At 35.3% G+C, this 24,313-nt stretch overlaps 1 protein-coding gene across 6 annotated transcripts in view; it reads left to right on the top strand.

Annotated features, from left to right (window-relative positions):
- The window catches only part of ARHGAP24 (Rho GTPase activating protein 24), a 911,211-nt gene that overhangs the window by 866,127 nt on the left and 20,771 nt on the right, over window positions 1-24,313 (top strand). For all 6 annotated transcript variants that reach the window (XM_054253621.2, XM_002745629.7, XM_035294559.3 and 3 more), the window contains 3 exons: window positions 18,049-18,181; window positions 20,849-20,922; window positions 23,259-23,380. In XM_054253621.2, the coding sequence (XP_054109596.1) occupies window positions 18,049-18,181; window positions 20,849-20,922; window positions 23,259-23,380 (329 nt within the window). The remainder of the gene's footprint in view (window positions 1-18,048; window positions 18,182-20,848; window positions 20,923-23,258; window positions 23,381-24,313) is intronic.

The following is a 24,313-nucleotide window of genomic DNA, read 5'->3' as shown; positions in this document are numbered from 1 at the left end:
CATAATTTCCCAAAGGATAGTGAGGTTATTTTTGGAAACTTGTCCAAGCAGAGTGTTCTGCCCCATGTAGTTTTTTTGGTTAATTGTCTAAGTTTGATATTTTACATGGTCAAGTCCCAGCTCAGGCCTTAGTCATTGGGATGTGGAGAGAAACTACCAGAGAACATTCATTAGTTCAAGTTTATCTCACCCAGGTTCTTTAATGTTTTCAATGTTTTGTATATAGCTGCCCTCTTCTGAAGAGCATCTGTGTTCTTAAATATGCCTGTATTTTTGAAGCTACGGATCCATTTGGGGTTCATAGCTTCAAGATGATAAAAATACAGACTGTGCATAATGCTTTGAATAGATATTGTTTTATTTTTTTCATTTTATCTCTGTGAACTTGCAGTTGGTTTAGTCACCCAAAAAAATTTGAAAAATAAATGAAAGGGGAGAATAAGAGAAAGAGGAACAAGGGAAGTGTTAACTGAGAAATTTTTCTTGTGAAACATTTTAAAGAGTAAGAATGAATGAATTTTTTCCCTGTTTATTCTAATAATGCTTATTTCTCACCAAAGAGTCAATAGGATTCAGCTTTTGTCTTTATTTGTTAAAACGTATTTATTAAAACATAAAAAGAAATTCCCACAGGTATTCTGCAAAGATAATCTCTAGTCACTGACATTGTACCTCTAATGTTAAGCCCTGAAATTTAATTTGAATACTATTAAAGTTACAGTTTGATTATAACATTTTATGTACAATGTAGACTATGGAAGAATACAAGAAGGAAATGTGAATATTTTAAAAGTCAACACTCCAGAGATCTCTTGCTGTGCATAGCAGGTAAATAAGTAGATAAGCGGAGATTTAGGTATATCAAAATACAACTATGTATAAAAGATACTGGAATTATACAGCTTTTACATCTTATCTTTTCTCCTTCACATTATATCACGGGCATTTCCCCATGTCATTAAGTAGTTTTCACCTGTGTGAACTTAAGGACTACGTAATAATTCATAATATCAGTACATTGGTTTCTTTAATTCTGCCTCTTTTGTTTTCAATGTTTTGCACTTGTCTGTCCTCCATCGAAGAGCATGTATTCATATATCTGCCTGTGGTTTTGAAACTGTGGATCCATTTGGGATTTGGAAGATAATATTTCACATGTGAATGAGAAGAAACACTTTGTCCTATGTAAGGGAAGAAAAAGAAAGATGGTGCAAGAAAAAGACATTTGAAATTCATACACTATTTGAATCTAGAGTGGTTGTGAGTGCGTGGATGAGCCTTTATTAAACCATGTACTTTCTGCTCTTCTTTAATTATGTTGTATGCTCTTTTTCCAGCTCTGAAGTTCAAATTTGAGACTTTTATATAGGCATGACTCATTGTTTCTACAGTTATGACATATTCCCACATACTCCTCTCGGCCAGTGAATTTTGTGAGAAAGGGCACTCTCATTGACCTGAAAGAATTTGTATTTTTTCAGTTCCTGTCAACTATAAAGCAAACAAACAAAAAAGAACAGATATCATAGTTTCTAACCATTCTTGTCTTTATTCTTTCTGTTTAGGAATGAAAACAAACTAAAACATAACTTTTTATATTAAACCTCCAAGTTTGGAGGAGACAGAAATGAAATTTAGAATGTGTAAAATCAAATTAGAAACTGAGTGTTACATTGTTACCAAAGCTCTCCAGATGGTATCAGCTGTTCAACAAGATACATTTTGCAAGGACTGGGAAGGTAGGGCGGTCAAGAATGGCAGTGTGGTCACCATCCTAGCATTAACTGCTGGGCAACAGAATAACTATGCACTTACAACACCGTGTTTGGGAGCAGGGACAGAGGCTTCATGAAGCCAAGAATTTTACACATTCTATCCAAGGATCCTGTAAAACAACTGCTGTCCGAGGTACCCCAGCTGCCCACCCACATACTCAGTTCACACTCCCTCCTTCCTTCTCCTATTCTCCTCTTTCATTTATTTTTCAAATTTGTTTGGGTGACTAAACAAACTGCAGGTCCACAGAGATAAAATGAAAAATAAAAGCCTAAAATTTAGGAGACAGAAAAGCGGGACATCTTTTAATTTAATCCTCTGGGAAGAAATTTAGTTCTGGGAATTACTGATCTGAAATATGAAAAAGTGAACTCAAAAGTGGGGCGTATTACAGACATAGTAGAGATTCCCCAGTATTAGTATGTGTAAGAATGACTTAGAGAAATATCTTAAGATTCAGATGATCAGATCCCACTTGCTCGCATTCTGATTTAAATGGTTGGAGAATGCCTAGGAATCTGCAATGTAAACAAATCCATAGGTGATTTTTAAAAATATGCTTGTGCTATCCAGGGGCAGGAACCGTGTCCTCTAGTCATGGACTTATCCTCTGCACCCAGCATGGAGCCTGGGAGAGAGCAGGCATGAGGTCAGGGCAGAGGGAGACTCATGAGCACCAGTGTGATTATTACAAGCATAAAGATGTTGAAATGAGGAGAGTGTTCAATACGGAGGGAAGAATGAGATCTGGCTTCCAAGGGAAGACAGGAGAAGGAAGTAAGCCCGTCCTCCAAGGCATAAAGCTGGGGCCAGTGAGACGACAGAGACCACTCTGACTGAGTTGGTTACTGGGATCAGAGATGGAAGGAAGAGGAGACAGTGGAGGACTCTGAAATATGGTCTGTCCAGCTTAAGCTCTTGTTTTTGACAGAGCATGGGTGCACTTTGTGATCAGAGATTGGGAAACCCATTTGACCGCCACTGCATTAAAACAAATGAGCCGCCCCAAACATATCAAGAAAAAAAATATTTTGTTTAGGGCAGAAAAAATCCATCATCTGCTACTGCAAATTAAAAACCAGGATGTAGTTAGTAGATAAAATGTTCATCCTTTAAGGAAGAATAATAACTTTTGTCAATAATAACCTACCTTGTGCTGGATACTCTCCTGATTATTTAATTTATTCCTCAATTCTCTGAAGGTTCTAAGCTTACTCTGTTTATTCCCTTCAAAGCTTTGATCGCACTTGGTAGTTATCTAGTTTGTTTGATTCTTTGCTGCTTATCATCTGTGGTAATTTAAGCTCCTTAAAGGCAAGATCATTATCTGTCCTCATGCTGTACCCTCTCTGAGCACAACACCAGGCCTATAGTGCACTGAATATTTATCAAGAGAATATCCTAATACCTATTTGTTTTACAAATGAAGATCTTTGTTTGCGCTTGCTTCAGCAGCAAATGTATTAAAATTAGAAGATCCTTGCTCATTTTAATGTGTTCTAGCTTCGCGTTTACAACATTTGAGTGTACTGAGGCAGTGTTACACATTCTTATGACTTTGCTGCTGCTGTTCCAGTAGTAGAAGGGCTGCCTTCAGCCCAGAGCCCAGATCTCTTTCTAAACAGCAGAACCCATCCCTTTTCTCTTTTAAAATTCAAGTCCCTATACTTGACTATTTGAATGAGCCCATGCCCCCTCCACCACCCTCTGCTTGTACTCCTTTCCCCTTGGGAGAGCCTAACAAATTTATCCAACTCCCCTTCCTTGTGGAGTCTTCCATGACCTCTATATTATTTTCCTAGGGTTGCCATATAAAAGCATTGCAAACCGAGTAGAAAAAAAAACAGTAACTTATTAGCTCATATTTCTGCAAGCTGAAAATCGAAATCAAGATGTCAGCAGAGCCCTGCTATCTCTGATGGATTTGGGGAACTATCTTTTCCATGCCTTGCTCTTAACTTCTGATATTTGCCAACAACCCTTGCCATTCCTTGGTTTAAAACGACCTAACTCCAACCTCTGCCTCCGTCTCCACGTGGCTTTGTCTCCCCACATCATTCTTATATGCATGGTCCTAAAACTCTAACTTGGGAAATACTAGCTAGACTATCCACTGCAGGAGTGTATGGTAAAGGCTATTGTTCATTAGAATTGATGTAACTGTTTCTTATATATGAAATGGGGAAAGGGTGACAGCAGAATCAACATCACAATATTCCTGGGAGCAACTCGACTGGGCTAGGCAAGCCAGATGCTATTGTGAGATAAACTATTTTCTAGGGTGTAGAGTTGATGTGTAAAATCATGATTTCTTATCTGCTGAATAGGGCCTGAAGTTTCAAGACAGCCTGAAAGGTACATCTCTGCCCCTTTACACTTCAATCCATGCAAAAACTCAAACTCTGAATATTTCAAACTGTACAATTATAGAGCCTCAGTATCATAGTATGAATAAAAGATCTAAGGGCAGGGCTTGATGGAAGAAAGTGGAGAAAGCAAGCGGTAGCTTGAGGGCATGTGGACCAGTAAAAGGGAGGAATTTGCATTCCTAAAGAGTTGGAAAAGCAAAGAACTCACTCCCAGGAATTTGCCTAAGGCAAGCTCTGTGTGTGTAGATGGTGAACTGGCTACCTATTTTCAGCACCCTAAATGATTCTCTGAAGTCAAGGAGAGGCCAGCCCCTAAAGTCCCGAATAGCTGTTTACCTAAAATAACTCTTAACATTCCTATTTTCTGATGCACTTCTTAGAGGTACGATGGTGTGACAAAATTTGATAACCATTGTCTTTGAGTATTTCTTAAACTTCTCTCATTCACAGTCTACCCTCATGATTTTAGCCATTTCCATATAAAGCCTGCACTAGGTTTATTGATATTTTTCTTTAAACATAGTTACAGCTTTCTGATCAATTTTCTGTTAAAAGGAAATTTATATATTATTGTTCTTTGAAAACCAGCATTACTGCATAAATACGAGGTCAATGTAACATAAGCATAGTGACAAGATCATGTTATGAAATGTCCCTGGACACAGCTGCTTTCTGAAGGCCCTGACCCTAAGGCCCTCTGTTGATTTGATGAAAATGGAGATTGGCATGTGCTACTATCACTTTAACTTGACTCTTTTTCCTAACTGATGCTTCCTCTTTGATGTAATCAGGAGAACTGAAAGAGAACCAAGAAAGAACTGGTGTTTCTACTAAGTTATTTGATGTCAATATCCTATTTTTGCGACATCTTAAATTACTTGGAATAACCCACACTTTGGGAAATACAGTCAGGTCACTCTTTGCTAACACTGGGAGGCCTCTTTCCTTTAACCACTAATCTGTTTTCTGTTTCTACAGATTTTTCCTCTTCTGGAAATTCTTATAAATTGAATCATTCACTATTCTTTTGCATCCAGCTTTCACTTAGCATAATGCTTTTAAGGTTCATCTGTTACAGGAAAGGGATCCAAATCCAGACCCCAAGAGAGAGTTCTTAGATCTCCCAAGAAAGAATTCAGAGCAAGTCCACAGAGTAAAGTGAAAGCAAGTTTATTAGGAAAGTAATGGAATAAAATACTATTTATTAGGATAAAGTAATGGAATAAAGTACTCCAGAGACAGAGCAGCCCCAAGGGCTTCTGGTTGCTGATCTTTATGGTTATTTCTCAATGATATGCTAAACAAGTGGTGAATTATTCATGCTTCCCCTTTTTAGACCATGTAGGGTAACGTCCTGGTGTTGCCATGGCATCTGTAAACTGTCATGGTGCTGGTGGGAGTGTAGCAGTGAGGATGACCAGAGGTCAGTCTCATTGCCTTCTTGGTTTTGATGGGGTTTGGCCGGCCTCTTTACTGCAATCTTTGTAACCTGTATCTTGTGCTGACCTCATATCTTACCCTGTGACTTAGAATGCCTTAACCTTCTGGGAATATAGTCCAGTAAGTTTCAGCATCATTTTACCCAGCCCCTATTCTAGATGGAGTTGCTCTGGTTCACACACCTGACACATCTATGTCATAACATATATCAGTAGTTGCTTCCTTTTTATTGAAGAGTAGAATTTTATTTTGTGAATATACCACATTTTGTTTATTCATCTATCAGTTGGAGACATTTATGCTGTTTCTACTTTTTGGATCTTATTAATAAGATTTCTGTGATTCATATACAAGTTTTTGTGTAAAGATACATTTAATATTTTGGTGGACTATTCCTAGAAGCAGAATTGCTGGATCATATTTATGTTTAATATTTGAGGAACTGTTAAACTGTTTCCCAAAAAGGCTGAACCATCTGATATTTCCACCAGATATGTATGATTGTTACGATTTTTTTATTTTAGCCATTCTAGTGAATATGAAATGGTTTATTATTTTAGTTTTGATATGCAATTTCCAAATGACTAGTGATGTTGAACCTTTTTTCATGTATTTATGAGCCATTCTTTATTTTTTATGAGCCATTCTAAAAAGAAACTCAAGGCTTAGTTACTAAATCTCTAACTCACAGTGTAAGACAGAGATTAAGAGGGTTTTCTGGTGTATCCATTTGAGTCAGCAAGTTAGGGCCAAATCAGTAAGTCCACACAAAACTTGTTCCTTCTCTGAATAACTTAACAATCTTATATTCCAACATCAAAGTTTTCTCAACATATTAAACTTGATGATACTACCCTTATTATTAATATGTATATATAAATTGAGGGGAACAGTTAAAAAGTTTTAAAAGAATCCAAGTTACTCTTTAGAAGATATGTGGTTTTAGAATATTTGATTTTTCTGATTCTTTTGATAATTCATGGTAAGGAAATGGTTACAAAGTCTCTAAGGAATTAATAGTGATGTTCTGGGAATATCAGTTTAGGTTTGATATAAACGTCTACAATATCATGGGAACACACATTTATATACCCAAGAGGACATCACTGTGGATATTCATTGAAAACTCTGTATTCATAAAGTCAAACTTACACATAGAACTAGAATAGGAACTTAAAGAAGGTAGAGAATTTTCTATATCTTAATCATCTTTTTTATTTCTAATGCGTAGAACAATGTCTAATGTAATGTAGGCATTCAATAAATCTTTGTTAAATAAGTCAATACTGGGAGTATATTTTCAAGGCAGTTGTTGAATGAAAAAAATGCCCAGATTTCTGATATCTCAGGAAGTAGCAAACTCAAGTGCTTGTTTTCATAGATTAGAATTTAGGAAACCTGAAAATTACCATGTTGCAAAATAATTTTAAAATTCTGTTAGAAAATAATTTTTGTCAACTAACGCAAAATGCTTGCCTGGGTCAGTATGCAAGGTCATAATCCTATGAATGGGTTAAAATTTCATAAAAACCACAGTTCTAAGTCAGGACCAGTACCTTTATTTGTTTTCTACTCCTGAAATGCTGTCATGAATAATGATGCACTATACTTCCAAAGCAAACTAGATTTTGATTTATAACAAAGCAGTAATAAAAACCAAACCAGAATAAAACAAAAAACTTGCCTCTTCTCAATGAAATTTGTTTTATCACTCTTTCTTTCCTCACTCGGACCCCTCTTACAAAGTAGTCCAAATAGAAAACACTAATATAAAAAACATCTGAAATGTAGTGATAATGGATCCCTTCTAGCAAAGGGCATGAACTGCATTTTTAATGTGAGAGCTACAGTAAAGACATAACTGGCTCTTTTAAACCTTTTTATGTGTCCCCTTGATTTATACATACATATTAATAAACTAGGATGGTATCATCCAGTCCAATACACTAAGAATACTTCCATGTTGGAATAAAAGATTGCTGAAGTGTTCAGAGAAGGGACAAGTTTTGTGTGGACTTGAATGATTTTGGCAATAACTTGTTGACTCAACTGAATATACCAGAAAATCTTTTTAATTTTTCTCTTACACTGTGAGTTAGAGATTTGGCTGTGTAAAACTAGGCCTCTAGTTACTCATCTCTTGCATGAAGCACAAGAATTTGTTCTCTTACTTTATTTTTACTGGAAGAAAATATATTTTCTAGGAAAAAATATATGTGATTTTTATTGTTCATCCCAGAATTGGGTAATCATAGTTCTCCACACCTGCAGTGAATATGGCAGGAAATGAGTGACATGCAATAAGGTCATTGTTGGGGACACATCAATAAGTAATAAGTTGCTATCTAGTCTTCATTAGCTGGAAAATTATTTGCAATGTTTGGCTATATTTTACTTTTTATTTAAAAATGGAAATATTAAAGTATATATAATATGGCTTTTAAATGCTGTTAGAGAATATGCACACACGTACATGCACACACACATACACACATATATGTTTAAGCATAAATGTACCCCTCAGCATGAGAATACCAATAATGTTTCTCCTGGGAAGTCCTTGGTTACATAATCTAAAATCCCTCAGATTATGAGATAAGTTGTTGAATGTATTATGAATATTACATTTCCTTTGTTTCTTCTGAAACCCCATCTGCAGAGCTTAGTGAAGGGAGAAACGTGTAGGCAGACAAATACAATGGTAAAGCAACTAAATACAGCCAAAACTGCTCTATTTTGCTATGCCAAGTTTATTAACAGTTTGCCAGAACTTTTAAGATCATATGATACTGAAATTACAACCCATTGCACTTCAAGTCCTAGCTCCAATTGAAGCAAGAAAGGGCTGTGTCATGAAGTCTCCAGCATATATTAATATAGTTACTAATAATGTAAGACAAGAAAACTAGAACAACCATGTAAACTCTCAGTGAAAAAGTACTATCACATGTTTGTGTATCAGGAATCAAAGGTTAGGAAAATAGAGTACCCCAGCTTAGCAAAAAACCAAAGTTCATTATCACAGTATCTAATTAGATAACTGCATCATTATAGTGTACCTAGAGATTGTGCTTTATTTCATTCAGTTCTTTTTATTTCTGAGTAATTCCTGGGAGAAATATGAGGTGAGCAAGAAGTTCACCTCTCTCAAACTAGTCGTGTAACCTATTGTATAGTAGATAGTACAGTGTATAGTATAGGTGCTATTTGTTAAGTATAACAAATGTGTTTCCTTGTTGAATCTTTCATGGTGAGTAGTTTATATCCACCTGAAAATAGGTCATCTAAATTGACAATAACCTACCAATCTTTTAAATCATTCTTGCATTTCTTAGTGTATATGTTATTCTTTGTGAATTTAGGAAGTGATGTTCCACAGAGCAGAGAAGGAGTTAATGTGTGGATATTACTTCATTATGACTCCCAACCTAGATATAGAATGTCTGTGTTTATTAAAACTCTTAAGCAAACTAACTCCTTTGTCCACTGATAACTACAGATACTCTGTGGGACCTCAAGGCTTTAACTTTCTCCAGGAACAATTATAAATAAATGCAATGAAGATCTATGGACACTAAGGAGAGAATAACATCCCACAGGAGATTTGATTGATTTTCTTTATATCAGAAAACTGATTGGATATGTTTAAAATGGTTCTACAAAGAACAAAATATATATGTATCTGTATGTATGTACATTTATGTGTGTGTAATACGTATCTGTACACATATTTACAATAGAATCTCTGTAGCTTGCAAACAAGCTATCATCTTTTTATCATTGTTTACTTTCAAATAGTTTTTTATTTCAATACTTGTTCTAATAATTGTATAGATCATTGATATGACTAGGATCTTAGTTTAACAGAAAAGTCTTTGTGGGATCATTGATTTTAGTTTTAATCTCTTTGGGAGAAAATTAATTTTTTTGTTAAGTTTGGAAAATATTAGTGTCACTTGCAGTATGAGATGCATCATGTATATTTGAATGTTACTTATAAGTTAAATTTGGATTTGAGATTGAACTTTGGGTATAAAATCAGTAAAGCTGTAGGGACATATTGAGTCATTTTAATAGCTGCGTTGATTTATTTTATAACTGACAGCACTTTAGGTTTTAATTAGGCTTTATTATTGTTGGAACTGAATGCATATGTTGTACAGGGTAGCCTGTTTAAGTTATATACTGTTGTAATTATTGCTTTCAGGAAACTTTTCCGAATGTTCTACATCAAGCCTTATAAGTATCTTGATCCTGCTAACCTTTTTTTGTGTGTGTGTGAAAACACCTGGGTACTATAATAGAAAAAATCAGAATTTATTTTTATTCTTTAGTCTAAATTTTTAATTTGGAGAGGCACAGTAGAATATGTCTATTTCTAAAGTAAATTGATGCTCTCAAACATATTAATTCAAACTAAATGGCAACAACTCTAATGACTAATTTATAAAATAGGGGTGTCTGTTTTTGTGGGATACATATTCATTTATTTATGCTTAAACAATTGCCCCTTGCATTTAAATATGTTATTCAAAAGCTATACAACAATGCATTTTGTTTTTTATTTATATTTATTTGGTACTGATGATTATCACCTATATGTGTTTTTTAAGGGAGTTAGAGGTAGGAGGACAGGCTTGATATCAAGAAGACCAGTTAATATGGTATTGTGTTAGTGGAGATGAGTAATATAAACTTGAACTTAAGCAGTGTCAGTGAGATTTCCAAAGAAGGTATGGATTCATAAGTTATTATGTCAGAATATATATGAACTGGGCATTAGTGTTTTTTTTTTAAACTTCCCAGGTAATTCCAGGTAACAGAGAATCACCGATTGCTGTTAGATATAGAGTTTTGGGAAGAGTCAAATTTAGTTTAACTTCTAGGTTTCTTGCTTGTTTGCGTGTATGGTAACGCCATCCATTGTGGAAAAAAAAATGCTAAAGAGGAAAAATTTTACTGGAGATCTTTCTGTTGTTGCCAGTCAGTTTTGTTCATTTGAAGTTTAAATACATATGAAACATATGAGAATTCAGTGGAAAGGTCTGATACAGAGAGATGGATTTTGTAATCTTGTGGCAAAGTGACAGTGGAACTCATGGATTAATCCAAAGAGTGTGCAGGTTATCCAGGAAAACAATACCATGTAGAGTCCAGCAGAGGAAGAAGAGGTTGGGAGCCAGCTAGTAAGGAATGGTGGTCAGAGAAGAGGCAAGGAGGTGGAAGGGAAACGTGAGTAAGGTGTCAAAGAAACATTGAAATAGAGATTTACTCATGGGAAGTATTAGAGAATGAATAAATATCCACAATTTTTTTCAGTTTAGGGAGTTAGCTACTTTCTTTTTGAGGATTTTGTGGTTTAGAAGCACCAAACTCAGATTGTTCAAAGTAATCTCTGTCTTACAGCTATACTGCAAGGTATTTTATTTGTTACATTGAGTATCTTATATACATAAAGAGGCTGATTAGTGTATACATGTGTGTGTGTACACTCACATGCATGTGCTTGCATGTATGGGATGTTGGAGTGATTGTATATTAAACTGTCAAATATTCTTTTTATATGATTAGCTAGCATTGAAAGGGAGGAGTCTCTACACACATGCCTCTATACACATAAGTAATTCTAGAGGGAGGAAAGAAAAGATCAATGTGACAATTTGGTAAAACTTGGGCACTATATTAGTCTGTTATCATGCTGCTGATAAAGACATACCTGAGACTGGGCAATTTACAAAAGAAAGAGGTTTAATGGAGAACTCACAATTCCACATGGCTGGGGAAGGCTTACAATCATGGTAGAAGGCAAGGACAAGCAAGTCATATCTTACATCGATGGTGCAGGCAAAGAGAGAACTTGTGCAGGTAGACTTTTATTTTTAAAACCATCAGATCTCATGAGACCCATTCACTATCATGAGAATAGCACAGGAAAGACCCATCCCCATGATTTGATCATCTCCTCTGGGTCCCTCCCACAACACATAGGAATTATGGGAGCTACAAGATGAGATTTGGGTGGGGACACAATCTCATCTCTTTCACTGGGGAATACTGGGGAGATGTGTAAGTAGTAGACTCCCACTGATGCTACAAGTGGCCACATTTAAACCTGTGACCATTATACATTGGAGGGCCCTTCTTTCTTTGGAATTTTTCACTCCAAATACATGTTCTAGAGAATAAAATCTCAACACCCAAGCTTTAACCCAGATCAATTACACCAGAATGTATAAACCCAGTCAGCAAATATTAGAAAAAGTTTTCAGGTAATTCCAGTGTGCAGCCAAGGTTGTGAATTATTGTTTTCTATATTACATTGGTTTATCTGACAGTGTTTCCATAATTTACATCAAGTGAAGGCATGTTTCTGTTTTTGCAATAACATTTCATTACTTAGTACTCTGATAGTACCATCAACAGTTTTACGGACAAGCTCACCAAAAGTAGTCTTGGAGGTTGTTTAGACAGTTCAAACTGTCATAATAAAATACTATAGACTGGGAGCTGAAACAACAGAAACTTCTTATCTCCCAGTCCTGGAAATTGGAAACCTAAGATCGGGGTGTTAGCATGGTTGTGCTCTGGAGCATGCTGCCTTCTTGGCTTGCAGATAACTGTCTTCTGGCTGGTTTCGTGGACAAGCAGAGAGAGAAAGAGCAAGCTCTTTAGTGTCTCATTTTATAAAAGCCCTAATCTGCCTACCCTCATGAACTCATCTAACCCTAATTACCTCCCAGAGCCCTATCTCCAAGTACCATTGCATTAGGAGTTAGGCTTTGATAGGAATAGGATGGGGGGATATTCAAACCGTAGCAGGTATCATGCAGTTCTCTGCCATCAGCACCTTTAAACCAGGGGAATCCTATTGGGACAAGCACTAGTTCACTGCAGTCCAGCACTTAGCCTGGAGCTGAAACAGTCTTTTGGTTTTGTACATAATTCAGTGGTGACACTTATGTAACTGTGCAATAAGCCTTGACAGTTTAACCAGATTCTAGTTTCACTGTTGAAAAATGCATCAGTTTTGACAGATACATAAAAAAATAAGTTTGAACAGAACCAGACTTTTTAAAGAAACATTGAGTTTAGTCTGGAGCTGCTTAGTATCTTTGGAAGTACTTCTGTGTCTTGGTGAACTCAGCAGGCAAAGCAGAGTATTGCTTAAGCAAGACCATTTGGTGGTAGCATTCGTGTTGGAAGTATTGCTGAATGTTTTCAGTCTCGTATATGTTCTCCCTGGAGGCTGATGGATATGACATTATTATTTTTTAATTCTAAGTGAATTTTTGGTCATCTCATTGTGCTCATTGCAGATAAGTTCACAATATCTTTAATAACTTCCTATGTGGGTGCATTGAAAATTCATTCTATTCAGTTAAACCAAGGGATTATACGGCATAGTATTCAGAGTGAAAAATTCCCATTTCTAATTTTGAGACTTAAATGTTACAAGGTTTTGTCTGTGAAGTATTATACTTGTAATTATGGTGGCATTTGGATTTATCAGTGTGTGTAAGTATGTTTATGAGGAAAGGAGGAATGGGGATAGAGGATGAGCAAGAAGGGATTCTTGTCAGACTCTTGTATCCTTGTTCAGATTAGTAAGAGGCCTATGTCACATCTAGATGATAAATAGGACAGATAATTTCCAGGAATATAAAGCACATTCTTCAGATCACATACCTGGCAGGAGCTCAGCAGTTAGAATACACAGAAAGTGTTATGAAGTAGAAGAAAATCATCTCAGTAGAGAGATGGTATGGAAAAGTATTGGTGATCAGTTAGAAATGTAAACTCAAAGGAGGAATAAAGGGTCTATATTGTTTTTTTATTTGTCACCTAGCATGTGGCCTGAGGCTGTGCACATCATAGGTGCTCAGGAACTACCTGGTGAGTGCATGATTGATCCCAGAATGACCAAAGTAGACCTATGAGAATATGAAATTAGGTCAATCACAGGAAGCCTCATGGAATTCTCCATTTAAATTGGTAAAAAAGCAATAAACAGGAGGAAACAGGATTCAAACTTAAAGTCCAAGTATGATATAAGATGCAAACCAAATCTATATGTTGTTCAACTAAGGAACACATGCTGCAGAGCTCCTCCTGGTCCGAGAGTTCTTTCACTCAGATCTCTGGGCCTATCCCGTGCTGCCTTTGTCTACCACTGGATATAATATACTTGATTATTTATCTTACCTTCCGAAAGGACTCTACTACCAGCTGAGTGAAAAGGTCTTGAGACTGTATAATGAGTTTACATTAGCAAATAGTCTTGAACTTCTACCTGTTAAAAGATAAAATTACAACAAATCTAGTTTTGTAGATCTTCATTGGCTTTTTTTGTGATTCTAGCATGTAGCAGCACTTTGGGCCAAAATGGCTCAGAATGTTCCACTCTATCACATGTGCAGGTTATATATTCAGGCATGGAAAACAGAAGCGAGGTACAGAGAAAGCCCAATTACATGGTTGACATCTCATACATGGTTTGCACAGCTGGCTGCCCGTGATTGGCTGAAACTCAGCCATTTGTTCCTAGTTAGGTTTTTACTTTGTTTCTGGTACTGAGTTAGGTCACAGTTAGGAACTTGTAGGGAGGCATCCTTGGGCCAATTTCAATTTTATTTAACATACGAGAGAGCATGACTCTAAAGCATCTCATATCTCAGTGTTAACCAAAAAGAATCTTTGTGCAGTTTCCTGTTAAAGTACTACTGGGGTTAACAGCAGAACCTACTCATTGGCCTTCAGTGAGGCCCTGATGTATGTAAATGTGTTGTTGTTCGTAGGGGAAGAATTTTTATTCTCCATAGTACATAGACTTTTGCCACAATGCAGTCACTTCACTTTACTTTGGAGAAGACAGATGTATTTCTCTGAGACAAAGATGGTTCGTTCTTTTAGGTACATTGCGCAATGACACATAATATTGTTATCTAATTAGTTGCACATACTGAGGTAAATATTAATTTGGCAAAGTAGTGGATTTTCAATAAGAGATAGAAGGCTAGAGAGAGAGATTCACAGGGTTTCTATTTTGTAGACTGAACAGACAAAGATATTTTTCAGAGAAACACCGGACTTCTTCATTGCAATGGGTAGCCTATTAACAATTAGGGCATGTGCCTGAGAACCTCTTGAGGTGAATCAGAACTGAAAAAATATGTTAGATTTTGTCTAGGAATGATTGTTTTCTTTAGTGAGAAAGGACAAAGCAAAAATGAAAACTCTAGAAAAATGCAAAAGTCTCTATTTCTACCGACTAGCCTAAGTTTAATAAAGCCCAAAAAAGAATCATAAATTTTTAAATTTTAGCCTTAAAGCAAAAACTTAATAACCTTTGTTAATCAAAAAAATGTAATTGGACTTTTTTTTTCATCATTTATATAACTAGCTGTGTGCATATATACTGTAATGCTAGAAAGCTCTTGTATCACTTCTGGGAAGGAATAAAATAATCATCCCACTCCGCCTTTCTTACCTTGATTCATGGCTCAAATATTTCTATTTTTGGAACATTACTGCAGCTTTGGTGCTAAGAAAATCGCTGGTAGAGGAAGAATGATTCTGCGGCCCTTCATTCTTTACAATTTTTACACCATCTCGTTGTCTAACTTTGCAATCTCGCCATCTAGTGTTCAAAGGTTCTCAATACCATACTTTATAAAATGCTTCACTTCATTAAAAGCAAAACAGTAAAGTGCTAGGCAATTTACCTTAAAAACAGTGTGTTTGGGAACAGCCAATGTAATATATAGATCATCTATGAAACTTCAAAGCAAATTTTTTGTTAAATATTTCTTGTTTATCATTATTGTCTCATTTATTTATTGTATTTATTCATAAAATTGATATCTCATTTCTACAGACATGCAAATTATACATAACATCCTCTACATATCGAAATATATACTTACTTATTTTATATTTTATTTTTATATTCTTCTCTCTCTGTACTACCTATACCTAGCAAAATTATCATTGACTCTGAAGGCAAACAAATCTGAGTCATGATGGTAGATTGAATTAGAGTGGAACCAAAAAGAAATAGTTTATTGGAATATTTTACTACTACACATATCCTGCCCAGGCTGCGGTTTTTTTTACTGCTAGTGACTGTCCTTTCAAGGAGCAGATACAGCAAGAAAAACACAGAAGACTTTGATGCACATGAAATATGGTGGTTTTTCAGAAAACAAACAAAGATACTAGTGTATTGCTTGTCTTACCATTGAGACTATTTTAAATCTGTCTTTTAAAAATAATTTTTTTGGAATTTAGTTTTAAGAATTAATGAGTTGGTTGCAATTTTCAAGATGTCCTGGAAATAAGATTTTTACGTTCTTTACAAGGTTTTAAGATGATTTCTTCTATAATGTCTATCGGTTCAGAAATTTAGAAAGAAAAACATATATTTATTTCAGATAACCTCCATAGTTTTAACATCAATAAAACAGTTGACAATATGCCTGTTCCAAGAGACTCCAATGTCAAAATGGAAAACCTCAGCCCTTACCCTGAAGAAGTCAAAGTCCTGTGGACCATCAGGTTTCTGCCTACTGTTCAGACCTTAAACATTTCCACTCGGGCTCTGGCCTTCTTAGCCTTTGTCGGTTCTGCCTAGACAGGTGACTCCCTCCCACTTTAGGCAGTTTTTCCCCCTTGCTTTGATCAGAAATGCCTTCGTCTGTCCTTACGCACTCTTCGAATCTTTTCCCAAATATCATTTTCTTGGAGGAGACCCCCAAACCTTCTCTTGTTATTAGATGGTATGCCATAATTTCTTTTATTTCCACTCATTTTATTTTGGAATCTCATACTTGTCTTATTATCAGCCCAATATCTGCTGCTTCAAGTAGATTACAAGCAATGAGCAGTCTAGAATAATACCACTTATTTAAATCCCTGAGATCCTAGCCACTGTGTTTTCCATAACACCCATTAGGAGTAGATGTGCAGTTAATAAATACCTGATGAAACCAGCCCATGAGCCCAAAATAGAGAACTGAGAAGCCTATTGTCTCAGCTCATATAATTTCGTTAAGTTGGCTGTGCTTTCATGCCACAGCTAGGATAAGAGAATATTCACTGAGGCAGGAAACCCCAGTGCCTGCATCCCAGCTTCTCAAAGCACACCTCTCTGGGGAAATGTCACTTCCTGCAGCACAACTTGAGAGTGAGGTAAAGAATTCCCTGAGTTGTTCTCTACCACTCAGGAGAGAGTTGACTTCCTGTGAAGTCAACTCTCCTTTCACACTTTTGCTTCTTCTCCCCTGAAATACAAAAACCAAACTTCCCCCCTCCCCAGACACAAAATTGTATTCTTCCTTTCTTTACTATGATCCATCTTCATGGATTAACAGGAAATATAAGATATAGAGGAGAAAATATAAATTACTATTTTAGTAAGTTATCTTGCCACTCACACTCAGCAGACGAAACAAATAAATTATCCAAGTTATATAAAGGAGTTTAGGTGTCCATTGTTTATTTTCATGACACTCTCTTCTTTTCTAGAAGACTTTAAGGATTCCCAGCTATCTTAGAATATTAGACAAACAATTATGCCAAGAATCAATCATTTTCAAAATGAGCTCTGTTAAAAATGTATAGCATGTCACACTAAGCTTTGAGTATCTCTGGGCAAACACGAACACCTTAAAAATGAGTCCAACATTTTGAGAGATGAGTGAGGATTTAGTAATTCATTTTGGCATTGAATGCACACATACACACATCTGTAGATTTGGTATTGTTTTTGTTAATTTTATTATAGTTTATTTAAGATCTAATATATTTTCATTGATTTCTTAAGTTAATACCTTTGCTTACCATCAGATACACACACACACACACACAATGCCTGAATGTTCAAACCACACTGATTCTTTAATTATTATTATTTTTTATTTTATGGGTACATAGTCGGTATATATATTTATGGGTTACATGAGATATTTTGATACATGCCTACATGTGTAATAATCACATCAGGGTAAATGGGGTATGCATCATCTCAAGCATTTATCATTTCTTTGTGTTATAAACATTCTAATTTTACTCTTTTAGTTGTTTTTAAATGTATAATAGATTATTGTTGACTGTAGCCACCCTTTTGTGCTATCAAATACTAGATCTTATACATTCTACCTTACTACATTTTGTACCCTTAACCATCCTCACTCCCACCCCACCCACGCACACATACCCTACCCCTCCCAGCCTCTAGTAGCCATCATTCCACTCTCACACTGATGATTCTATAGATCCTTCTGGGCCTTCTTCTCCCCACCCGTGGTGGCATCTAGTAGGCATCACATAAATGCTCTCTGAAAACTGGATCAATTCATTCAGTTGCCAACTTGGATAGAATTCTGACTCTTGGACTCTTGAAAAAAATAAATAGAATGGTATGAAGTTTACTCCAGAGAATATCTTCACACTTCTCTCTCCGCAGCAACACAGATGTACACACGGTGGCATCACTTCTTAAGCTGTATCTCCGAGAACTTCCAGAACCAGTTATTCCTTATGCGAAGTATGAAGATTTTTTGTCATGTGCCAAACTGCTCAGCAAGGAAGAGGAAGCAGTAAGTTGATGCATTTGTTTCCAAATAAACTTTTGTTTGGAATTTTTGTCTTTCTTCTTAGTCTTAAGTCTGCAAATTTCCATTGCCCTATCCCAGTGTTATTCTCCACTAGCCAATGTATTGACCTCACACACACTGAGACTTTCCATATACAGCTCAAGTACCATTTCTGATCCCCTCTCTGATTAAAAAAAGAAGAAGAAGAAGAAAAGAAAAAAGAAACTGCTGAATAAATTAAATCAGCATGACTTGCCACTTTACTTCCCTAAATGGTAAACGCAGTGCTATGTCAGGCCACATATCACACAAAAAGGTGACTGCTGGCTAGACAAGGTGGCTCACGCCTATAATCTCAGCACTTTGAGAGGCCACGGTGAGTGGATTGCCTGAGGTCAGGAGTTCAAGACCAGGCTGACCAATATGGCAAAACCCTGTCTCTACTAAAAATACAAAAATTAGCCAGGCATGGTGGTGCATACCTATAATCCCAGCCACTTGGGAGGCTGAAGCAGGAGAATTGCTTGAATCTGGGTTGCAGTGAGCCAAGATCTAGTCACTATATCCTGGGCTACATTCTGAGACTCTGTCTCAAAATAAAGTGACTGCAGTGTCTCATTATCTTTTAATTGTGTTGACCAAAATCACTTCAAACAGTGGCTTGTATACAAAATCCTACCTACTGTTATTTCTTGAAACAATTTTGTTAAGATATAATTTTTATACAATACAATCACTGATTTAAAATGTACAATTCGGTGTTTTCAGTATATTCTCAGAGTTGTGCAACCATCGCCAAAATCTAATTTTAGAATAGTTACAATATTTTTATTGCCTCAAAATAAACCTCATACCTTCTGTTAGTCCTCCTTTCTTCCCCAGCTTTTGGCAGCTACTAATTTATTTTCTGTTTCTCTGGACATTCTGTATAAATGGAAGCATTCAACCTTTTTTGTGTGTGTACACAATTGGCTTCTTTCACTGTTTTCAAGGTTTTCTCATGTTGTGCCACTTATCAGTATTTCATTCCTTTTATTTCTAAACAATATTCCGTTATTCATTTATTCATCAGACAGACCTTTGTTTTTTTTTTCTTTTTTCATTATTTGGCTACTCTGAATTATGCTGTTGTGAACATCCATGTACAAAGTTTTGCATACACCTATGTTTGTCTTTCTCTTGGATATACACCTAGAAGGTAGAACTGTTGGGCCATATGTAACTCTGTGTTTTTTCAAAAGGGCTCCAGCATTTTAAATTCCCACCAACGAGTGCAGATTCTGATTTCTTCAAATCTTTTCCATCACTTGTTACCTGTCTTTTTTGTCCTAGCCATCCCAACATGAGTAAAGTCATATCTCGTTGAAGGTTGAATGGCATTTCCCTGATGGCTAATGAGGTTGAACATCTTTTCATGTACTTATTGGATATTGGTATATTTTCTTTGGAGAGATATCTGTTCAGATTATGTCCTCATTTTTAACTGGATTATTCACCTTATTATTAATAGTATTGAGTTGTAAGAGTTTATATAGTTTAGATACATGTCCCTTATAAATATGATTTTCAAATATTTTCTCACATTCTGTGGGTTGTCTCTTTATTTTCTTAATGGTATCTTTTGAAACACAAAAGTTGTAAACTTTGGCGAAGTCAAATTTATCTATTTTTAATCAGTTGTGTTTTTGTGTCATATCTAAGAAGATATTGCTTAATACAGGGTCACAAAGAATTATTCCTATATTTTCTTCTAAGACTTCTATCACTTCAGCTGCTACATTTAGATCTGTGATTCACTTGGAGTTCGTTTTTGTTTTTGGTGTGAGGAAAGGAACAAACTTAATTTTTCTTCATGTGGATATACAGTTGTCCCAGCACCGTTTGTTAAAGACTATTCTTTCCCCATTAGATTTTCTTAACTCTCATGTCAAAAACTGCTGCCTATTTTTATAAATGCAGTTTTATTCCATTTGTTATGTAATATTGACTGTGGCTGCTTTTGTACTATAACAGAACAGTTGAGTGGTTGCAAACAGAGATCATTTGTCCCATAAAGCCTAAAATATTTACTATCTGGACCTTTATGGGGAGAAGAAGAAAGCAAATTACATTATCCATTGGCTTTTCTGGTATCATTTACATATTAGGGGAAGTCATACAATGAGAAGAACCAAATAAAGTAGTTCTTTGTGAAATTTCCAGAAAGATCACTTTTTCCAATCATACTCTCTCCCCAAATGATGTATCCTAAGCATGACCAGCACTGAGAGACTTTTATTTGTCAGTAGATGTGTCTGTCTATGTTCTGCACATGCTAAAAATGGCAAGGATCCTTACTACATGGCTTAATTTTTTTCAAATAACCTTATTAATAAACAAGCTTATCTTCTCTTTTCAGGCAATTGCAAGCACATGTTAAAAATGATATACAACTTCATTTAAACCTGTCTCTCCACAAATAGTACTTATGGAGATATTTAAAATGCTTGTACATCTTTGAAAATGTTTCTAAATTATTCATTGTGATGGTGGTAAGTTTTCAGGACAAAATCTTTCATTGATGACATGTGAAACTAATGTTTTAAGAAAATCATATGGCCATTTCCCATTTGCTTTAATTCTAAGGCCAACATGTAGAAAGATAATACTTATTTTCTTTTTTGTACTCAGGGTGTTAAGGAATTAGCAAAGCAGGTGAAGAGTTTGCCAGTGGTAAATTACAACCTCCTCAAGTATATTTGCAGGTAAGAACTGTCCTAAGGACAAACATAAACAAAAAAAGACATATTTAGCCTGATACTAGTTTGTGTTTGACAATGAATAAAATCACTCAACTATTTTGATCCCTCGTGTTGGCCTCTGTAAAATTAAAAGGTTGGACAAGGTGATCCCAAAGACTTCTTTGAGCATTAAATTCCTTGATTCTAAAATTTGATGTTTCTGAAGTTTTTCTTGCCTCTACACATTAAAGATATGTTGTTTTGAACTTCCATCAAGTTGTTTGTACTTTTCCAGGAGTGGCATTGTTTAGGAAAAGAAGCATGCTATCTTAGCATGGGAAAGGTCTGCATGGGAGCCAAGATCATGTCATTGACTAGTTGCCTGTCTTTATGCAATTCCCTTATTCTTTCTGAGTCTCAGGGTCCTAATAAGTAAAATGGTAGTGAAAACACATATTTCATGTAGTTATTTTAAAAATTGAATTATATTTTAAATGATTAATATATAGTAAGTGTTCAGTAAATGCTATTTTCTTTTCATTTCTCTCCCACCTCAGGATTCATCAAAAAGACATTTAACTGAATTGTTAGAAAAATAATTGTGCCTGCAAAATCTCTCTCTCAGTGTATAACTCAAAGCCTGGGATGGGATATGTCATGTATATGCTCCTGTTTAAGAAACAAATATGCAAAATTGAAACAGAATAAACTTAAATAGAGAGTGATGATTGACACTACAAGTCACTGCAGGACGTCTTTCACGATGGCTTCCCAGTCTATTTTAAAATAGAATTCAAAGTTTTAATTCAATACAGTGCATCATTTATGTATGTGTTTGGAGTTATGATTAGATAAGTGTTCAACGGACTAGGAACTATGAAGTCTAAGACTAGTATCAGACATTTTGGTGGTAAGTTTCAATGTAACTGAGTAGAAATTCCAAATTCTCCCACAATAATTTTCTCTAGTGATGGCTATACTTAGAAGCAAATGGGACCTTGGGTTCCAGAATTTGAAAAAGCGGGAAATCATACCACTGACAGCTTAGACTTATTAATACGGAGGGTTATAATCCAAAGATTTTGAACTAATTTGAGTTATTCTAGTGGATGAGACTACATTCTCCTTAAGTAAAAGAGAAGAAAAAGAGATTACATTCTCCTAAAGAGAAGAAAAAGAGATTACATTCTCCTAAAGTAAAAGGGACTAAAAAGCTTCTTTGGAACCACATTTTAAGTCTTTATCTCTGCAATAGAAAGGCCTAACTTTCTTGAAATAATTAAGCAGACTTTTAATTTCAGGTATTTTAAATAAGAAACACTAGTTTAATGTTTTGCCTTCAATGTTGCTATAGTTTAGGCTGTATAACAGTAATGAATGTGTGGAAATAGGCACCTTTTTAGAAAGTCATGATATAGTAGTTAAGGGTACAGCCTCTGACGTCATATCCTCTGGCGGGTTCAAATCTTAGCTTTGCCCCTTACTAACTCTGTCTTTGGAGAAATCTTCCATCTGGTACCACATGACTCTCATCTATAAAACAGAGACAATAATGGTACAATAATGGTACCTATCTCACAGACATACTTTTAGAATTTAGTAACTTAGCACCATGACTGACACATAATAGTACTATATAAATGTGTTATTTTGATTTTTCATTATTTACTTTCTATCTCATCAGTACAATTAGCAAGCTCTTGTATACATGAAATAAAAGAAGCTCTTGTATAAATGAAGAGGAGGTAGGGAATGAAGAAATGCTGAAAGATTATGAAAACAGTCTATACTATTCTATGCCCCTTATTTTTTAGCGCCTAATAAGTTGAAACATTTTGCATTTGCAATTTTTTATATCATTAGAAATGATGTTTTAATTTCTACTGTATTTTATCTCATTTCTTCAATATTATAAATTTGAAGCTCGCAAATGCTCTACAAAGAGGGTTAATTCCTTCTGTCTAAAATAAGTCATTCTACTAGCTGATCTTATCTACTGTTCTCTAATTGAATATAGATATGAATTATTACTTGATTGAGGGATTGGAAGGGAATCCACATTGTTGACTCTCAATTCCATATTAGCATTGTCCAAACATACCTGTTCCTTTGACTGACAGAAGAAACCAAACCAGGCCAGGCCAAAACAGATAGTTGATATGATATGTAAAGTTTGATCTTTCCTAATTTGCAATATATTTTCCCTGTGTTTGAGTGAGAAATGTGTGAGCATCCACATAATTCTGTCTCCACAGTCATCTTTGAACCTACTCCAGTTTGTAAATTTTCTAATGATTGATTATTCTTCCACTGGCAAATTTGATCCCATTGTGTTTTGATCATATGCTCACACTCTGTAGGTTCTTGGATGAAGTACAGTCCTATTCGGGAATTAACAAAATGAGTGTGCAGAACTTGGCAACTGTCTTTGGTCCTAATATCCTGCGCCCCAAAGTAGAAGATCCTTTGACTATCATGGAGGGTAAGTAAATGATTATCTTACACCCTCACCAAAAGAAGAAGCAGTTATCTCTTGGTTGGCCAGAATCTACTCACCTCTGAGCAAACCAAGATAATAAGTGAATATATGGTAACTCCATTTATTAACTGAAGTTCTCTAAATGTGAAATCTTCCTTTTGAGAGTCAGATATTTTTTTGTTTGAATTTACTAAACATAAAATGTACTAAATCACTCTTCATTAGCTTCACAAAAATAAGTGAAACCTTCATAAATCATATGCAAAGTATTATTCCAGACTGAAAAAAAGAAAACTACTACTTCACTTGGTTAGTTCAATTCAATTTTCAGAAAATTCAGAAAGTTATTATTTTCAGTTAACATACAATTTTTATTAATTTTGATTTTATTTGACTGACTTAAAGAGAGAAAAATGGTCTTTAATAAAGCAATGCTGCTTGTTTATTTGCAGGTTAAAACATGAAGGAATTTCTGTTGTTCAAATTACAAAGTGTCTCAATTATTTTCTGCAATAAACTAAACTGCACTTACCTTTTTTTCCCAGCAGGCTTAGGTGCTCTGTGTCATTAATAGCACCATTGTTTGCTGCAAACAAGACTAACTGATGATTTCAAATTTTAATAGGAAAAGGGGAAGCAGAAGCAAAAATTATTTTTAGATTCACTCTGGGTTTATTTAGTCTAGAACAAAATATCCCCCTCAGTCACCTGGATTTTACTACCTGATACTGTTCCTTTCTTTAAAATTCCACTATTTCCAGTTCTTTAGACATGCAAAAAAAGCTTTTGCATGTCCGCCTACATCACTTCAATTTAATATCCTTTGTTAAATACCAAGGGCAATATAAATTGAACATCAGATTTTTGGCAAGAGATAGTTCAGAAAACTTAATTTCTATCTGAAGAGTTTAGCAGACATTAGAAAATATGAAATTT

The sequence above is a fragment of the Callithrix jacchus genome, chromosome 3, assembly GCF_049354715.1.
Source record: "Callithrix jacchus isolate 240 chromosome 3, calJac240_pri, whole genome shotgun sequence".
Taxonomy (NCBI): Eukaryota; Metazoa; Chordata; class Mammalia; order Primates; family Cebidae; genus Callithrix; species Callithrix jacchus.
This window is presented reverse-complemented; position numbering and strand designations above follow the sequence as displayed.